The sequence below is a fragment of the Haliotis cracherodii genome, unplaced genomic scaffold (assembly GCF_022045235.1).
Source record: "Haliotis cracherodii isolate W230 unplaced genomic scaffold, xgHalCrac1.p SCAF_2, whole genome shotgun sequence".
NCBI lineage: Eukaryota > Metazoa > Mollusca > Gastropoda > Lepetellida > Haliotidae > Haliotis > Haliotis cracherodii.
Genome location: NW_027266275.1, coordinates 44,280,594 through 44,302,057, shown reverse-complemented (window position 1 = coordinate 44,302,057; position 21,464 = coordinate 44,280,594). Strand labels below are relative to the sequence as shown.

Sequence of the window (21,464 nt, the reverse complement as noted above, 5' to 3'; positions counted from 1 at the left end):
TGACAATACTATAGATAGATCCCATTTTGGGAATGTACGTGGTACTTTAATGTCTTCCAGTGCAAAGGACTTCATGAGTCAATTTAGTGCTGGGTGGGTACCTATAGATAGGCCATCGTGTTGTAATACTGATGCCAGGGCTGAGAGCCCATGGGGGAAAGGCGTACGCAAACATTCCCTCCCATTCCATAGAAAGAGCGTCGACCTGGAGAGCTAGCGGGTCTGGTACAGGGCTGACGTAGACTAGTATTTGTTGATGAGACATGTGGCGAATAGATCTAGGTTTGGAGTATCCCATAGGCAGGTTATCCATTTGAATATTTCGGGATGTAGTGACCATTCCGTGGGAACTATCTTGTTTTTCCGGGACTTGTAGAATAGTCTGAGTCTACCAATGCATATAAATGTGTAACCTCCTTCAATGAAGGCTGAGACTTTGTGCCCCCTTGGTGCTGTATGTAAGCAACCACGGTCGAGTTGTCTGTAGCGATCTTCACTGACGAGTGGTGTAGACGATCTTGCCATGCTTCTAAGGCTAGATATATCGCTCTCATTTCTAGACAATTGATGTGCAACTCCTTTTCTTGGGAGGACCATTTTCCCTGTATGGTAACATCGTCCATATGGGCACCCCAACCCTCTCCTGATGCATCTGTGTAGAGTTGATGTAGTGGGGTGGGATATGAGAGTGGAATACCTGGCATGACATTTTGACGAGTCAGCCACCAATGAAGTTCTGATATTTGAACTTGTGAAGGTTGGATTAAGGTTTCCAGCTCTAGGTTTTTGGTGGTATTCATCCAATTCTGCAGGGGCCGTAATTGTAGTCTGCCTCTGTAGGTTAGGTCTTGGATAGATGTGAGCATGCCTAGGCAAGACATCCACCAGCATCTCGATTTGATGGGCTGATCGAGTGTGCTTGTTATCATGTGCTCTACTCTTGCATATCTGTCCTCTGGAGGTGCTACTATGCCCTTGTTGAGTAGAAATCTTGCGCCTATGTAGGTGATGTCCTGTGTGGGTACTAGCTCTGACTTTTTAGGGTGAACCAGGAATCCTAAGTGTGTTAGTAGTTGGATTAGGCACACTGTATTTAATCTGATTTGCGATTTGTCCTGATCGACCTTAGGAAATCGTCTATGTATCCGTGTAGCCTTATGAGCTTTATATGGGCGAAACCGATGATGGGATTGGTGATCCTGGTGAATAACCATGGGGCGATGGATATGCCGAATGGTAGTACCCTGAACTGGTATCTCTGACCGTTTACTGCAAAGCGTAGGTACCGACAATGACTTGGATGGATAGGGACGTGAAGATAGGCGTCTTGGAGGTCTATGCTTATCATCCAATCTGCTTGTCTTAAGGCACTCTTCAACTCCTTTATAGATTCCATCTGAAAAACTGGGTGGTTTTTCCAGATAATCTTTGTTCAGGACTTTTAGGTCTATGATTAATCGCATCTCTGAAGAATTCTTCTTCAGTACCAGGAATACTGGGGAGTAGAATCCGTGAGTGGTGTCTGACTCCTTTAAGATGCTGATAGCTCCTTTTGCAAGTAGTTTTTGTATGGTCACCTCTGCTGCAATTAACTTTGGTCCTGATAGCTGGAATCGGGGTCCAGTAGGGTGGATGACTAGTCTTGGTTGTTTTGAGAAGTGAAGTTTGTATTCTTTTTCTTACTACTTCGAGCAGCCATGAGTCATCTGTGATGGTCTTCCAGTTGTCTGCGTACTTCATAAGACGGCCTCAGACTGGTCCCAGGATAGGATGAATGCTGAACTTGGGTAGTCTTGGGTCGATGTCTGTGAGACCAGCTAGTTCGACTGGATTCGATGTGGTCGTATCTTTGATCTTCTGTAGTTCTAAATCATTGTCCACTGGGCAGTCGGTAGGATCTGAAAGGCTCTGTAGATTTCTGGTTGAGCCATTTCTGGTGGTATCCCCTTAGGAGACTGCCTCTGCCTCTGCTTCGTCCTCTCTGTGAAGTGGGATGATCATCTTTGCAGTTCCTGTACCTGGGTTGATACGATCTGTTCTTACATGTAGAGGCTCGAAAAGAATCCCGGCCAGGATTCACATGCTGAGATCTAGGATTCTGTTGTTGATGCTGAATATCTGCAGGCCGTCTCTGTATCATGGATGCCAACGAGATGGTGTTTTCTTGAAACTTCTGGCTAGTTGACGATGCAATGGCTTCCTTCACTCACTTCAGTCTTCCGTTGAATATCTGCGACACTGTAATAGGCTGTGACAGCATGGATCTTCTTAACGGCTCTGGGATCATATGATGAACTTGCTGTAGTAGATGTTTTCTTTGCATGAGCAGGAACTGTGCTGACATCCAGACTTGTGCTGATTGAAGATCTTCCTGCATCTTCAGTATGTGGTCCAGTGAGCTGTGGATGAATCTGGTCTGCTGTAGTGTCATCTCCGTGGAGGTGTCTAAGGGTAGACCTTCGCACTGGTTGTTCGGGGGTATGACGTGGCAAACTCCAGCTGCAATCCAGTTAATGTATGAACTGATATTAATCATCTGTTTGTTTATATAATCTAAGTCCTTGATTTTGGCCAAGTCAACGTGCATTTTGGTGTTAGGTTTCTTGACCAGATCATAGAAATCTTCATCAATGCTCGGCTGTTGTGCGAAGGGGGCATCGTGTGTCCTGTAAGCACTCTTATTAATGGCAGGCATACCCAGTCTAACATTAGGTGCCAATGAAGCATTCAATGAATCTTCGATTTTCTTGATGACGTCATCAATATATGACGGACAGGGTAGGGTATGGAATTCTTCAGTCATACTGACAGGTTCTTCATACCCGGCACGTTCTAACAAGGGTTTAACGGGCGTTTTGTCCTTGTTATCTGGTTTTAAGGCGGGCATTAGATTATAAAGTTCTGCAATGATATATTTAATGGAATAATTATTTGGTCTATAATCATCCTCCGTAGTAGAGTCCCCATTGCATGAAGAACCAGTATTAGCTATAGATCCGCATCCCCTTCTCAGGCTGCGCTGGGAGTGGGTCATATGGCTGAGGGTAGCGTAATCCCGGTCATCTGATCTACGGCTAGCAGTGCGGGATTCACATGTTCTATAACTGTATGATTGTAATGTAACATCTCCCTCGCTTTCTCCACCCATATAACTGGACTGTGTGGCAGTATGAGATGGCGCACGCTTAAGAATTCTATCCTGATTTGCACGAGCTTTGTCAGTTCGTCTATCATAGTGGCTAGAGGGTGACTGGTGTGTATTTCTGTGCATACTGCAATGCGATGCCCGTGATTCATGATCTGCCCTATGGTATGCGTGGTAGGGAGGTTATCTATGAGATTCACGATCTCTTTTTATGACCCTCCTGCTGTCCTCATAATAATCTGATTCAGCGTGACCTTGGGCATGTCTGCTGTATGAGGGTGTTCTGCCATATTCAGCCTTAGATTTCTTTTGAATCTCTTTTGAATCTCTTGATCAATCCCTGTTTGGCTATGCCGGGGTTGTGCAACGGATTCTTTTAGATATGAGATTTCCTGAGACATTGATTGCATATGTTTGTCAATCATAACAGACACTGAATTTGTTATATTCTCTGTGAACTCATTTAAGTTAAAGGGGGAGCGTGGCATAGAGTGGAGATCAGATGCTTCTTCCAAGCCTAGATTATCCACCTTACCATCCGCTACCGGATGTATGTTACAGGCTACATTAAAGTCTGAAAGGTACATTGGCTCCTTAACTATATTGGGAGAGTGGGATGAGCGACGAGATCTCTTCTCCTCACAAGGCGAGACAACGTCCTCACGCGACACTCACTTGTTACCCACGTTATTATCTTTCGTAGCCACAGCAGACTTAATCACTTTTTTACTTGAAGCAGAAGATTATTTAGCTGATGCTCTAGTATTCTTTTTGTAATCAGGATCGTTGAGCCATGCCTTGAAAAGTTTTTCAAACTTCTCCTTCGACAAAGGTTCGCAATAACTGCATCTTGATTTTTGCGTGGAATTGCTTTTCTTGCATGATAGGCATCTAGGGTGAGGGTAACCAGGTATTTGATGTTGCCTACAGCTTGAACAGATGGGTGTCTGTTTTTGAGATGAAGATCTCATCCCACAACACATTCTCTAACTAATTACTTACTAGATCCTTCGATCTTCTTATACCCCTGTTCACTGCTTGTAGAACTGCCCACTGCTTGTCTTTACTGAAGCTTGAGAAGATCTAATGTGCTTGTAAGTGTGGAACAGCAATCACGTGTACAGATGTATGCAACAAAAAATTGTCCTTGTCGTCATCTGGACACACAGGAAAGAAGTGAGGAGATTCCCGCCTTGCGCATGCGCAGTGGCGCCCTTGGTGAGGGATAGGGTTTCCATCACAATTAGATATGTTGGCAGTGAAGAGGACGTCTGTTGAAAATTTATCAAAAATTTATCAAAAATTTATAGTGTGGTTCTCAGCATAAACAGGAATTTATGGCAATGGTGTAATAGAGGTAAGGTATTCACAAGAATTCTGATGTTTTTGACAAAATTTCCTATCTTTTTTTTCAGTCTATTTGGTTATCAAATCATGTTTTTCTTGTCAACCCCACCATCCCTGATTAAAAACTTTATTTCTATAAGCCATTTCCCTCACAAAATCATTCATTTTCACGTTGACATCTGAGCATCAGTAACAAGTTGCTTACAACAAAAATATAGAATATAATTACCTCTCTTTAAAACTAGGTTTGAGACCTGCTGCACAAGCACACTTTCTATATATTTCTTTCACAACAGTTGCCATGTATGCTGTCTATTTATGATGTAAGCGACATGCATTTCTTATTATTACTAAGAATGTACAAGATATGAAAACATATTTTAGGTTTGTAATTATCCTGCATATTGTTTTGAAAACGATTGGGAGAGGTATTGATACGATTGAAATATGTACTCTCCTGGTAGGACGACCATTCGTTCACTTCTTTCTCACCCTGCGCAACAGAATAGCAAAATCTCATTAAGTCCAATTTCAAGAGTTTAGCCATGAGGTAATGGCGGCCAACAGCATCCAATAACTAGGTGTCTTCTGATCTTGTCTGTTCTGGTGCCAGAGACAAACAAGTCTAATGTCTGATCTCTATAAACTCATTTCCTGTTGAGTGGGGCTGGTTCAAATTCAATCTGTGCCATCTTTGCCATCCTCTTGATGACCTCAACAAAACTGAAGATGTTTGGCTGACCATGAGGCAGGGTCTTGAGACAGTTGTGGAACCCCTGTAAGTGATTGTTTGTACGAGGTCCATCAGTTTGGTGAGGGTTCCACAGTGGTAGGTGAAAGCGTGCATCGTCATCCACCCAGTTCATAACCATGATTAGTATAGGTAATGGGGGTTCTGGCTCACTTCCACTGGAGCCAGATTTAAATACCTATACTGCTACTGCAGATGGAATTTTTTATGCAAAAATGACGATGAGAATCAACGATCGTCATAACATTAAACTAAATTGTAATGAAAATATTATCTATTGTTTTTATTCATACGTATACCAATATTTTTAACGAAGTGATACTCAACATTTTTACTAAGTTCTTCGTTCATTTTACTAGGAGACCAGACTATATACTCTTCTTGGTAACTGGAAAGAAACAATTGATGACCATATTTGTTTGTTTGACATCACTGATATAAAATATACCCTGTGGTAATTCTCTCCATTTGATAATTTTGTCCCTGAGCATAAATGTTTCGATAGCTTTTTCGGAGTTCTTCCTTTGTTGGTTTGTAATTCTCAATTATTACATATTTATGTAAACATTCTTCTAAATGTGATCTAATGATAGTAAGCAATCTATTTTTAATCTCCAACCAGTTCTTTGGTTTTGGCACAGAATAATTGACGCGCTTGTTGTCTCCCCTGTTCTATGAACTTTTTTTTCTCGTCTTCGCTAATACCACTGGTCTTACGAGAATTGGATCGAATCTCCTGCTTCATTACATTGTATTTGGTGAGTTCCGACAGCACTAAACAAAACTCCTCCTCAGATATCTTACAATCAGCCAATGCTGTCGAAATATGATCCTCTATGCTGTTCAACTTTGCTTCGGCAAGTATCCGAATATTATCATGTTTTAATGCTTTCTTTTGCAACTTACGAGAAATGAATTTTATCACTATTCCTGCCAGTCCTAAGACTCCGGTCGCTATTTCCATACCAAGTACGATAGGCGCAGCGATTATAGTTGATAATAAACCAACACCAGCTACACCGAGTCCCATGCTAGCCGTTACAAGGGCGATGTCAACTCAGTCGAAAGCATTAACGGCTCTATGATACTTTTTATACAATCCAAGTCTCAACTCCCTCTCCTTATCTATTTGATGTTTTATGTTGCTTATTTGATGTAATCGAAATCCATCAACAGTATCCAACTTTTCAGATGCCTGTTCGAGCGCCGGATATAAACCCATAGTGTATATTATCATATTATATAATAGTCTTTAATTGGTCTTGCTTCAATGTTTTGAGAGTATACATCAACCTTATCAAATGTATATTATACGGCATGAATATCTTAGTAAGAGAAATGCTGTCACTTTTAACAATTTGGACCCCCTCAAGGGTTGCAACGGGTGATGCTCCAATATGAATAATACTGCAACGTTGACTGTGTCTGTACATAGCACTGCATAAAGATGGAATAGATGGTAGGAATGGAACTATATCGGGGTCCTGTCTAGTTACTTCATTGTTGTACAGAGCATGCATCTGAGTGGTTTCATCGCTGGCTCTCTTCCTGATTGTGCTTGGAAAGCAGAGTTTGTTGCATTCCTCTAGAGGGTGGGAATGTTCAGTGACATTTCTGAGAAAATCGCCTGCAGTGGTACATCTTCCTGTACATGTAGACTTGACACACTTACAATGAATGCAAGTCTGTCTTGCAATATTCTTGTTGTACAGGTAACCATCAAGTAGCACTTGAGAGATCCCCTTCTGTGACATGACAAATTCCACCTTCCTTAAACCAGTAATTGTGATAATGCATTCTATGTTGTTGTTGTTGTTGTTGTTGCTTTAAGTGTTTAAGAAGTTGCCTTCTGCCTTAGACATTCCGGCTGACCTGTCCCTCTTTGGGACTCATGTGTGAAAGTAGGGTACACATATCTATTGCAAGTTTATCTTTTCTGTTTTTAGCAATGGGTGGGCTGGATCTAGGGTGTTTTTGTTTAAGCATGCCTTGAGCCCGGAGGGATTTTTTCTTTGTTTTTATTTCTGGAAAACATGAATCTGTCCTGAAAACGGTCAGGGACATTTTGTGCGGATTGACTTAAGTCATGTTGGCTGTTTACTTGGCAATTTTTCGAGTTTTTCGTGAGAGTTGGACGGACTCTCAACAAATGTTATTTCTGGACATAGGTCTGCTATCTCCATTTCCAAGTTCATATTTGTCAGTCCCAAGGGCCTGGGTGATTGACGACCATGCAATTTAAGCTGGTGAGCGTCCCAAGCTTGGTGGGCGCGGAGGGTTGTCTACAGTAGGGGACCTGTGACACAACTGAACTCGTGCTGTTTGTTGTAGAGTATATACCTGTACATGTAATCCTGTTTTATCTCAGAATGATATTCTTCCTACCCTTCTCCAACTTGGTTTGTATCTATATCCTTTTCCAACTTATTTTACATCAATACCCTTCTCCAACTTATTTTACATCAATACCCTTCTGCAACTTATTTTACATCAATACCCTTCTCCAACTTATTTTACATCAATACCCTTCCCCAACTTATTTTACATCAATACCCTTCTCCAACTTATTTTACATCAATACACTTTTTCAACTTATTTTACATCAATAGCCTTCTCCAACTTATTTTACATCAATACCCTTCTCCAACATATTTTACATCAATACCCTTCTCCAACTTATTTTACATCAATACACTTTTCCAACTTATTTTACATCAATACCCTTCTCCAACTTATTCTACATCAATACACTTTTCCAACTTATTTTTTTCTACATATACTTCTCTAACTTACATGCATATATAATCCCTTAGTTACTGTAGTTAAAATAACTAAGCACTGTTTGATCTTAACTCAAGTTAATCCATGTCATTTATCCCGGCTTGTCCTACTACTAATTAATCATCTTGGGCTGTTCCATCATAACAACAGGCAAACCCCCTGTGTTGTTTTAACTAAGTGTAGAAGTTTTGGCATGTAGAAGTTTTGAGAGATAAACATTAGTAATCTGCCACACCAATAACAACAATTACCTGAGCTGGATAACCGTTTAAAAGGTAAAAAGTAAAGTTGGTAAGTTTAAGCGTGCCCAGTAAGGTTCACTTTATGATACTTCTGTTAAATTGTCCTATTTGTATATGCAGCCACTCACGATGTATTCTTGGTGTTTGTGACGTTCCTCATTCAATCTCTCTTCTGTTCTAAAATCCATCATATGCAGCTGGGCCTCAAGGTCATGAACTCTGAAACATTCACTTGTACAACTGGAGATCAAAGGAATAAGCATATACTCCGAAACGTTGTGTTCCTCATAATAAAGAAGTTGACATTCATATATTCTCTTCAGTAACCTATCTATACTTGCTTTTTTTAAACATCTCCTGTTTTAAGATAACAAGAATGTAGACATTCAAAGGTCATTGTTTAAATTTAATGTGTACCCATAGTTGCTTTGATTTATCAAACCATGTAAATAGATTAATGCTTGAATAATGAATCTATTTTACAAATTGTTATAAATCAAAGCTACATGTACAGTGTATGAAAGACAATTTTAATGATCTACAAAAGCTAATACAGTATTGATATTGATACAATTCTAAGAATACTAAGTAAACCACCATTACATCAGGAGCAATCCTACCAACTTCACCAATATACCTGCATCTAGGATGTTGGTTATTTAAGGAAGTGAGTTCTCCTGCCTTGCGTGGGCACTCCTTTAAAGATGCTACTGAATAGACAACAGCTTATAGATGACTAGCAGTGAAGGGGACATCTAAAGATCAGGGCCAAGATTTTCGAAACTGTCGTAGCCCTAAAATTATCGTAAATTTATCGTAAGGAAATTGTAGGCTATCGTAGCATATTTTCGAAACTACCATAGCCCTTAGATATCCTAAGATTGTCGTAAATCTAAGATAGCCCCATACCTGTCGTAAGTTTATTTTATCTTCATCCAAGATGGCGGCATACTTTTCCATAGATATTTTGCCAAACAATTAGTCTGCTTTACGTTCAAACATTGACATTTCATTTTGTAAAACTGAGTAATTCAAATTGACACTTCGAAAACACGATGAACGCATCAAGGATTTCACGTCAAAAATGTTCTTAATCGCGACAGCGATCCACATAACTGTGGAGTCGATAGCTTACAATATATTTCTATCTGAGTCCATGCTGAAGAAGTGTGAAACAACATACCTTTTCGATTATTTGGGAAGGATAAAAACGGAAGGTTTCGGCAGGCTTCAGTAATGACCTTGACCTTATTCATAACTCAAGGGGAGCTAATCTTAGTTCAAACTCTAGTTGAGAGTGGTTTCCCTTTGTATTCGCCCGGGACACCTTGCTCAATGTTACAGTTTTCATAAAGCGCAGAGTTCCGCTGTTATATTTTCTGGATCGCATTTGTGTCAATGCTTTAGTCTAACATAACTTGACAATCCCTAAATTATCTCTCTTGAAAATTAGTGTCACTTTTAAATTTTGAAAATAATTATGGATCTAGATAGATAAAAAAATAATTTCATCATCTAAATACTAATAGCTTGACATTGTATTTAAGTCCTTGGTTAATTCGTGAAATATATTGGATACATAAATAACAAAACAAACTTAACAAGCTTAGATTGTCATAAAATCTTGCTTGTGGGTGCGCTGCTTCCTGAATGTATAATGTTGGTGTTTACACTAATATAAACTTGACTTTTGACATAAACACACACATATACAGTATACATCACTTAACATCAGACTTGAACACGCATGTTAAATGCTGAACGCATATGCAGTTCGATCAAAGGTCTCGTCATTGTCATTTAGAATAACGTCCCTTACTTTCATCCTTGACTTTGTATGCGATGTGTTTATATCATACAGTTCTGCACGCTCACGAGAGGACCATTTGAAAGGAAAAAAGTGAAGTATCTTTTCGCACATTATTTCAATTCTAATAGCTAAAGTGTGGTAACAATACACTTATTGATTATAACATTTATTGGTTTTAAAAAATGCTATTGCATGGCACACAAATGTTATTTGTGTTCGGGTAGTCATGGCATCGTTTATCATAAGAAGAAAACGTCTACATGTAGGATTGTACAGAATTTCACTTAAATATGTGCATGTTAAACAATGTGACCTGACAATGTGGTCATGAATTCACTGTCACTCATATATGTTGTTGTTATTGTCAGCAGCTTGGAAATCCCAGTGACGTCATTTGGAAACACCCCAATCTCTAACACAAATGAGTTCTCTGTCAGAGTTACGATATCGTATGGTATCGTAACTCTGAACGACCTGCGACAGGTTTACGATAGTTTCGAAAATCTATCTTATCTTAACCTTAAGATATCTTATATTTGAATGTAAGTTGTTAAGATATATCTTAGCTAATATCGTTTCGAACATCTAGGCCCTGAAGATTTTATGATGTGAGGTCAGCCAAAATATGGATTAGTGGCTATGATGTAAAAGACGTAGGGTAATTGAAGGAATTACTTTTATTATATTAATAGCCCATTGCCAGTCATACATAAAATTTGTATGGATAATTCAATTTTTACTTCAATGAACATTCAAACTAATTTGTAGTACTATAAAAGGTTAGCTCTGTTATAAAATAGAGCAATAACTGCTGACACAATGGGTTCATGGAAAATGAAGGTAATAAATTTAGTAGTTTTCAATATCCAAACTGAGATACTTATATTTGATGTTGTATTGAAATAGGTATTATAGTGAAAATGGCAAAGATACTTTTTGGAATGACATTCACTGTATCTCCAGGGCAATGTTGAAACATTTATATTTGCATCATTTTAAGGATACTTTACTTAGGGATGTACATGATAATACTTGCGAACATAATCAAATGAAACACATGTGAAAAAAAGAATATTAACTTGTCAACTAAACTCTTTTACAGACTACAGCCAGAACATTTAACCAATAAACGGATGACATAATCAAGCTCACATGAAAAATGTCCTGTGATACAAAAACAATGGGCAGTGGTAAAATCAGAATTCAAAAACAATTCGAAGAATACCTGTTCTACATGGTTACAGTCACTTACTTTGATTTTAGAGAAGAATTTTCCTTTTTCAAAGTAGAGTGTGTGGTAAGTTGATTGTCAGATAACTTGTGAATTTGGGATTCTAGATACTTCATCTGTGAGTAAAGAAGAAAGAAGTATTTTAACTCATATAACTTGTGACAACTGTCTGGTTGAAGATAAAAAGATTAGACAAAACTGGTTCTGATGTTTCATTTCTATAAGGTTTCTTGAAATGTATGTGTGTGATGCTATGTTAAACATTGAATGAAGATATAATTCATGTGAGACATGTTTCAAATGAGTTAAAAGCTTAGTTACAACTTAATAAATAATAACATAAACATTTCAACATTTCAAAGGTTAAACAAATAGTGCCACAGCACTATGCCTCACTGGGGCATGTACTCAACAATTACAATGTCAACAAAGACAAAGCTGTCAGCATTGATAGTCAAATATTTTCTGCATAAATACGGAGGTCTATCAACTGACACAAAAATCTCATGATCTTAAAAATACTTGATGTCATCATCAGGAGAAATACACTGATGGAAATGAATAGTTTTAGACACAGTAAAATGACATGCTTTCATGGGTTCCCAGCTTTGTCTACCAAACAATGAACAGAAACACATCTCAACAGTAGCTTTGGCATGTGCAAACCATGATGTAATGGGTATAAAGACATACATGCTTGCTGAGCCATTCATGGACAAAAGAGTAAAGGCTATAACACATCCACTACAATGCTAACACAGTACATGACAGTTGGGCAAAAATGACAGACGATCGGAAGAGACTGGGTGATATGTCAATTTGCCAAACAGCTAGGGACATGCAGAGTTCAGAGAGTCACGATGTCACAGTGCTCCCCTGGCCCGCCAAGAGTCCAGACATTAGTCACATTGAACATTTCAGGGATCTCATTGGTCACGTTGTGACCAAAGTGGCACGTTGTTCCATGGGCTGTCATCCGTATGTTAATCCAGAGAGTGGCACACAGATGTCAGGATCTCATCCAAAGAAGGGGAACACACCAGATACTGACATTTGATCCTGACATGTGTTAAATTGGTGTGCAATTAAGAATTGAATGCCAGTTTGGATGGGTTCATTGAAGTGTGAACAATTTAAAAGCGCTGGTTAAACTGTGTGAACCTGAAAGTCACATGAAAGTTTAACCAGCGCTTTTAAATCGTTCACACTTCAATGAACCCATCCAAACTGACGTTCATTTCTTATAATTTCATACTTTGTAGTTTACTGTCTCGCCGAATAATATCGTAACAATGTTTCCTTAAATTTGAAGTCCTCTGGTTTCACCGAAGAACATTGCAACAATGTTATATTGTCGGTATTTGCCGGCTCTCGGTCGTATACGTTTCCCCACTCATACTCAGTTACGCAAAGAAAAATAGTTCTTCGAATATATACAACATAATCTTGAAATGAGTCAACATAATTTCATTCTCTGAACAAATTTACAAACAATATTTGGGATAAATCAAATCTTAAAAACAGGTTACAGGAAGTTGAACCAAAATATAAACATGACCTCGATGCACCGACTCGAGGTCAACCTTCAAGCGCGGATTTATACATGACGTCACATAAGTTTGTAAAGAGGTGCATTTCGAGTCAAACGGGAGCATGAGGATGAAATTTATACTTACTGCTGTTGAAAATGACGTTTATGAAGTAGTTATGGAAAACACCCCGATGCGTGAACCCTCTCAACGGCACTAGCAAATTGGGAATATCACTGATTTATGAATGTGTTGCTTGTGTTTGGATAATCACAAACCAATTCGGACGATGCAGAATGGACTGGTGGGAATTTAACTGAGTGCTCTGAAACTTGTGTGTTTTCTGTTAATTTTCAACGTCAGGGTGTGTTGTATTTGGACTTTGGGATTTGTCACGTGTGCTGTAATACTTTGCTTAGCTGGTGTTTCTTGTCACCCCGAGATGGACCTACTGTATGACCTGATGCTAGCTTCATTACTGTGCCCCGTCACTCCTCATGTGCCGCTGCTCCTCGGCCTAGAATGCACGGAGAAGGTCGGCCAACTCAGAAACAGGAATAGTAGATTTCTAATTCGGTCTACGGATATTTTCTCGTCTCCGATGACCAATCGATAAAAGAGGTAGGCAAGTTAATTTTTTTTTTAAATTTAAGTTTCTTTCCTTACCTTTTTATGTTTTCTCAAAATCTTAGATTATTTTCCCGATACGATAGTAAATCGGAGTTTAGTTTGGGATTGATCAGGAGGACTCCATCAAGAGCAGTCGCGTTTGCTCTGTATGTGTCAACGGCCACATCTGAGCAGGATACGAAATTGTTTTCATTGGTACTAGATTCCTGTCATTTCCGAAAACAAGGCATCAAAGTCAGTATCGCTCAATAAATCAATTTCGTTCACCATTCATTTTACAGAGTTAATTTTCTTCACTTGCGTTATTAGTATTGAAAGATAGCCATTCCATATCCAAATCACCGCAAGGACAATCCATTTTGTTTCATGTAGCAGTTAGGTCATCATCAATCACCAGAACCAAAGCATTTATTTATTTATAAGTCAGAAGAAATGTTACAAGAACAGGCAAAAATACTAAATTAATTATGTTGCTGATAAATGCAGGAATTAAAAAGAAAATAGAAAAACGAGTTAATCGTAAACACCGATCGAGAATTCGGGGAAACCCCGGAAAGTAGTTCCGGCAAAAGTTTACACGATCAATTTCACAAAAAATTGTTCACATCTTGTGAACTTTTTTTTGTCCGTTCACAGGTGTGTGAACTCCAAATATCAGATCACGTGACTACCCCTTCAGCCAATCAGCATGAAAGAAACAGTGTAAACTTCAAAGAATGAAATTATTTTCAAATGTACTGACAATAAAGCCCTATTTTTCATCACCCTTATTCATTTCTATCGGAATATACAAGCCTCAGTCTGGAGAGTAAATGAGAGTTTTTCAGATCCAAATGCATTTTGAGAAAAATTAAGATCATGGTCAAAACAAGGTCTAAACTAAACTATGCAAGTTCCATGCCTCCACCTACCTTAATAAGAAAGTTAGAAACATGTCTAGTTGAATGAGGTTGACCCTCAAATGCAGCCAATCACATGATTGAATAGTTTCGTTGAAACGTGTGTAAGCTCTTATAACATATGTCATCCAAACACAGGGGTTAGTTCTGTACGAAAAAAACTAGAACAACCATAAGAATTTCCAATCCAATGACATTAACCTTCAATGGTTACTGAAAACCTTACCACTTCAAAGCAACTATCTTGATGACCTCTAATGATCTGCATGATATTTCTCTTATTGAATAATTATTTACTATGTAAATAAGTTTCAATTTTGGATGTCATCACAATTTTTTATCACAAGTAGTGCTCTTTCAATTACACAAACCACAAGTTAGGTAATAATTTAGAACTTGGAACTCGATATATTTTTTAAAAAAGATTTTCAAATTTAGGAAAATAATCTAGGAAATTAAGTTAAGACATAACAACAGGACTGAAAACGTATTACAGGATCATGATGCATGTGGAGTTGTTTGGTTACAACCAAACTTGCTATTTAAGAAACTGAGAAATGTCTTCCTTTTATCAACGAACAAAAATTAATGATCAAATGGAAAATGTGATGACATTAAAAAGAAATTATCGGACTGCATGCCGCGCATCGTGAAGTGCTTTGAATTAACAAGAGTCATCAGGAGATGAAAATATCTTCTCCCCAATATTTAATCTGGTTCAATTTGGCTACTTATACCAAACCTTTGGTTCATTGCTGTTGGATACCTTAAGTTCAGTGAAGAAAAAAATACAGCTGTTCAATATTTTTCAATATCCCAAATCATTAAAAGGCACCATGCCCAATTCACCACTAGACCGATCTGCATAGACAGTTTCATTAGAAATATTCATGATTTTAGAGTTCTGATCCAGAAATGGAAAACGGACAGAGGACAGATGGACATACTGATCACTATATTCCACCCCCTACCCACCTTATCAAAACAGGCGGATAAAAATCTTCAGATTTTCAACGGAAGTCTTCTTCACTGTCAACTATCGATAAGAAATTGTGAAAGAAACTAATACCGACTTATGCGCATGCGCGAGGCAGGAAAACCTCCCTTCATTCCAATACTCACAACTATATGCAACTATTTGCAGATTATTGGGGAAGCGTGTGGGGTTACTCCTGATGTAATAGAGGTACTCTATAAATTATTATGCTTTAATTATATCATCAACCAAAAATGGACATCTTGATTGCCTTATTGTTAGTGTTACCACAGTCACCTCCTTGTTCTTACACACAGCCCCATTACTACACCTTCAGTGTACTTTATTGGCATTTCCCCCGTTAATTCATCGGCCTTGTCATTATATTGTAATTGATGTACATTAATCCTACTTGTGTAAGCATATCATCGAATATGGGGTATACATATATCTCACTTCTAAGTGTGTCCTCTGCCATTAACCAGTGCCTGCCAGTACTAGACGACAAATATGGTACAAACGGTTACGTTACCTCCCCAGGCTGCTGTTTACTAACCATGATCTCGATCTCCGAAGAGCTCTGCTCGCGAGAGACCACTGGGGAAAGGCGTGAGCAAATGGACACGTTCAATCTATGGACAATGCATAAACTTGGAGTGCAAGAAGATCTGGTAGCGGACTGACATATACAGGGACCTTGTTGTTGAGACATGGGGAGGTCCAGATGAGGTGTTCCAAACTTATGTTATCCAGCGAAATACTTAAGTGTGTTCACTATTCTCCTCCGATGTGACAGACTCACTACGATGTTAAATTTCCCAGGGTATGACAGACTTAATAAGATGTTAAATTTCCCAGGGTGTGACAAACATACTAAGATGGTAAATTTCCCTGGATGTGATAGACTTAATAAGATGTTGAATTTCCCAGGGGGTGACAGACTTACTAAGATGTTAAATTTCCCAGGATGTGACAGACTTACTAAGATGTAAATTTGTCTCAGGTTGTGGTTGGCTTACTAAGATGTTAAATTTCCCAGGATGTGACTGACTTACTAAGATCTTAAATGTCTCAGGATGTGATTGGCTTACTAAGATGTTAAATTTCCCAGGATGTGATAGATTTACTAAGATGTTAAATTTCCCAGGGTGTGATTGGCTTACTAAGATGTTAATTTCCCAGGATGTGACAGACTTACTAAGATGTTAAATTTCCCAGGATGTGAAAGACTTACACGTATGTGTCTGGCTTTTATTCTGCAACTGATCGAGTCTAACAAGGCAAACAACCGTGCAGTCTCACGCATCAATCCATCAAACAGGATGTAAGCCACCAGGAAGAACGAAGATAGGTTTCCACTTGTGGATCGCATGATAAACTCTCGCATCACTAGGTAGTTGATGTGCAGCTTCCCTTCAGTAATTTGCAACCATCCCTGTGTCGTCAGACTGCCCATGTGAGTTCCCAATCCCGAGTTCAACGTCAAATTTCTTAGTAAGGACATCCACTATCTAATCATAACCGGTAAACTAGGAATCTGAGATGAGCCAGCAGTTATATCTGGAAGATGGTATTCTGTCAAATCTGAATTTTGTCCTGATTGGCCTTTAGGAAGTCATCAATATATACATGACGCTGTAATCCAAATTAAGAGCCATGGTGCAATGGATATCCTGAAAGGGAGTACTGAAAATTTGTAACATGACAATTGACTGAGAATCAGAGATATTTCATGGATGTCTGATAAAACGACACAGGTATGCATCCTGAAGATCCAGGCTGATATTCCAATTCCAAAACCTGCATCAGGTTCACAGGTTGCATTTTGATTCTATCTTGGATTTCGGAGGGCTTATCTACAAACGTGTGCATATCAGTCATGTTTTTCCTGGATACAAGGAATCTGGAGACAGAATTCTGTGATCTGTATCCTTCAATTCGCAGCATATGGCACACTTGTCCAGTAGCATCTGAATTGTCAAGGTGGCCACTGCTAGCATGACAACTGTAAGGCGGAACAGTCTTGCCACCGGTTGGAATACAAGACTTGGGTTTCATTGAAAGTGGTGCTTGTAGCCTTTATGTACGACATGAAGAATCCAGTGCTTGGACGTGATTAACTTCCAAATGTCAGCGAATGATAAATAAATGCCATCCCAATGGACCTGTTGTTGAAACTATTGTTGAAATACGGTTGGCGAGAGTGTAGGTGAAAACAGGGTTTGTTCCAACTGTAGAGGGTGGTAGACCGTCAAAACCATTGATCTCTTCTTCCTGCAGGTTTCCATTTAAAGAGTAAGTAAAGTCAACTTTAGGGCATACTTAATCACACATGCTTGACCAAAATTATAAAATGACAGGCGAAATCAGCCCCCAAACGAAAAATTCCCCTACTTCGGGGAATGCTCTTACTGGGTTAACATAGTGCTGCACAATTTCAACTATCATGATGATAGTGACGACGACCAGTATACCTGCTTCTGCCTCTGATTTTGTAATACATGTCATTTTTCTGTCTGCTCATCAATTTGATTACAGTGTCCACAACTTATGTCACCTTAGTCAAAAACTGATGATGCCTTCAGATGTTTATTCAGAGAATAATCCCTGACAGGCATTTACTATGTGGAATAGAGCCGAGGTCAGCTGGTTTTTTAGTACCCAAAAAGGATGTTAGTATTAAAACGCTAGTTACAGATTGTTAATATGATAATTTAATATTGTGGTTTGTGCAAATTCAACGTATTTTGTTTTCTACTTACTACATGCATGTCCAGTGTATAATAAAATTTATTCACATGTACGTGTTTATGTTACTCTACAACTATCCCTCGTAAGGTTTCAAATTCCCCCTCTGCGCATGCGCACAGGAACCTATTTACCCATAAGCCCCTTGTCTCTCCATTCCTCTCCCAAAGCTAGAAGGACAACAAGACTCGCTACAAAAATTGCCATACCCGCCAGCCCACCCTCTCTCCACCGGCTTAGGTCTTCACCTTTGTACCAATTTGCAGCTGCTTTGTAAATATGTACATTTTTGTCAACTTTGCCTTTTATTATCAGGTGCTGACTGATTGGCCTTTCATTGGCCAGGCTATTTCCACTCCTTTTCTCCTTTTCTCCCCCAAGTCTAAACCAGAGCTCAGGACGCAGCCCGGTCCGCAGACCACCGTCCGAGCTGCCGCAGCGGCCCCAGGACCCTCACCTAGCCTCGGTCGTTCCTTCTCCTTGTAAAAGGCTACCACCAGAGCTCAGGTCGCAGCCTCGGTCTGCAGACCACCGTCCGAGCCTCCGCAGCGGCCCCAGGACCCTTACTTAGCTCTCGGTCGTTCTTTCTCCTTGTAATAAGCTATCACCAGAGCTCAGGTCACAGCCCCGGTCCGCAGACCACTGTCCGAGCCGCCGCAGCGGCCCCAGGACCCTCACCTAGCTCTCGGTCAGTGATAAGAATCAGTCAGCTCCCAAGTTCTTGCCAAAACCATTATGATGTATGTGTTTGTTATCATGTATATTAAATATTTTGCATTCTATCTCATTGCTTGTTGTGTTTTCACAAATGGTATCTTAGTCGTTCCAAATGTCAAGATCAAAGGTCCTTTCACACATTCAACAAAGTATGCAATGTTGATATTTTTGTAGGATAAACAGAAATAGCAGAAAAAGTATATGTATAACAGCAAGAATCATGAGACAGATAAATGCGGTAAACGTAACAGCCATGAAACGGCAGTGCCCCTAGCCTCAGGCCATGCCCCCAGATAGGTTTGTTTTTCTAAGCCGATTACAGAGCGTCTGATTTCATTACTTTCACATGGACTTTTAATTACTTTCTACGAATATTATGAATTTCTCTACCTCGGAAATTGACTAAATGTATCTAGGAATGAGTCTTTAAGTCCTGAACCATGATACAAAATTCCTTATGGATTCCGCAATGGACAATCATGTGTTCGGTTTCTATGAAGGCGGGGGTAACTTGTCATCACTTTGCAGCTTAGTAATTCACTCATTTGCTTGGTTGACAAGAAGTAAACCACAATAGGCCATGGCAGCATCCAAAGAGGACTTTTGTTGAAAATTTAAAGGTGTTTATAGTGGAAATACAACCAACATACAGCATATATGGCAATGGTGTAACAAAGGTGGTATTTGGAGAATTATAAGAATTTTTGTGATAAAACATTACTTGACATGATGATTTTTTACCATTTGAATTGTATTGCTTGTATTCAAAGAATTTTAAAGCAATGATCGCAAGAAACTTTACTGTCACATCAAATCACATTCCTGATCGTCACCATGGCTTACAAAGTTTTTTGAAGCTATAAGGGGTAGGCAGGTCTGAGAGGGGTGGACCTTTAGATGTGGTAATCAGGGGTCCGGAAACCGTCATATGCGCCGGACATGTCCGATTGGGAATCTCAAAGGTCGGTTTAAAATATTGCTTACAGGACATTTAAATTTTTCTGTCCGGACATTTTAAAAAGTATTGTCCGGACATTCTTAAATTTTGACCGGACATGATCAACAGTTAGGACTGAGCAGTTTCTGTCTGCAGTTGTAACACAATGAGGATTATCTACACTGACAAGCTTTGTTTGTTTTGATTGCTGTAAATACATTGTACCTACATGATAGTCCAATTGGCCAATCACTGTAATAAGCAATAACAAGGATTAATTACTGAAAACATCTTGTTAATTTGAGTGAAAGGTGTTTACAACTGTACATAAATACCTTGCATCATCGATGTACCTCATTATCCTCACAATGCTACGATACATAACCTCAGACCTCAGACAAGAAGCGAAAGCGTGACGACAGCCAGTCGACCGATGCAGATCAGTCGAGCGGATCTGCCAAACCCTCAAAGTCTGGACGATCATTTGTAAGTCGTGGCTAACGACTTTCACTTGGTTGACATACAATGAGGATTTGCAGATTTTATTGTTTTCAGTAGCCAGTCGTATATTGAATCTTGATTGACCGCCATTTTGCTTTCTGTGACGATCAATATCATTTTTTTATGGTCAATAATTAAGTACAGATGAAAAAAGTATTCAAATAACTATTGCCATCAATGATATTTTAGTATTTGTGATTATATTATCTGTCTTGTTTTTAAAAAATCTTTAGTGTAAAAAAAACCTTTTCCCCTCGAGGTCACGTGATAACCAAATATGGGATAATAGTCTCGATCCAAATGTTACAACGCGTACACTTGAGCAGACTCATGAATATAACTCATGAAAATTAATTAGACCATTCACTACGTTAACAGATCGTTATTATAACAGACACAGAAACGTATGTTTTCCATGTATATCTAAAATGATATTATTTGTTATTAATTGTCCGGTGAATTAAACAATTTAAATTGAAACAATTCATAATTCATCATATTATGAATACGCAACAACTTGTAATGTATATGAAAAGTCGTCCTAAAATATGATATTTGAAGGGGGCATGGCCTAAATGCAAATGTCCGATTGGGATTTTAAATTTTCCGGACCCCTGGTGGTAATGCAGGATAAGTACACAAATGTAAAAAATATTTATATTTTACTAAAAAAAAAACTCATCCTGCATTACTCCTTCACGCATCTGTATCAGACGGTTTGCTGGTGGGTTTACCTTTCGATGTTAAAACTCAATATATATAATCCCTTCAAACAATATGTTGTTTAGGAAAATGTATGGCAAAAACAAAGAGCTGGATGGGTGGGCTGGTTCAGTCTAATTTACAGAAAGAACTAGAGAATTGAGGACAAGTCCATATAAACAAACAGTAAAAAAGAATATTAGTGTAAGCTAAAATCTTTACAAACTGTGTTACCAAGCCAAAGCTGAAAAGCTTGAAAATCCCCCGAACTGGCGTGTCAAATAAACACTGCACGAGACGGGACCTCAATAAATATAAACCCTTCAAGCCACACGCCTGTCAAGGAAACCGTATGGCGTAACAAGTGCAGAACAGTTATACTTGTTCAATCTTATCTCTCAGAGAGAAATGAGTATAAGTCCAGGTAAACAAACAGTGAGAAGAAAATCGTTTCTGAACCAAGACTATGAGCCTGATAATCCCCCTAACGGACATGTCAGAACAATGCATGAGTTGGG

The 21,464-nt window shown here is 38.9% G+C and overlaps 1 protein-coding gene across 3 annotated transcripts in view; it reads right to left on the bottom strand.

Annotated features, from left to right (window-relative positions):
- Window positions 1-21,464, bottom strand: part of LOC139468142 (rab11 family-interacting protein 4-like) — a 403,346-nt gene that overhangs the window by 159,406 nt on the left and 222,476 nt on the right. For all 3 annotated transcript variants that reach the window (XM_071249916.1, XM_071249917.1, XM_071249919.1), the window contains 2 exons: window positions 11,329-11,423; window positions 8,395-8,485 (listed from right to left, as the gene is read on the bottom strand). In XM_071249916.1, the coding sequence (XP_071106017.1) occupies window positions 8,395-8,485; window positions 11,329-11,423 (186 nt within the window). The remainder of the gene's footprint in view (window positions 1-8,394; window positions 8,486-11,328; window positions 11,424-21,464) is intronic.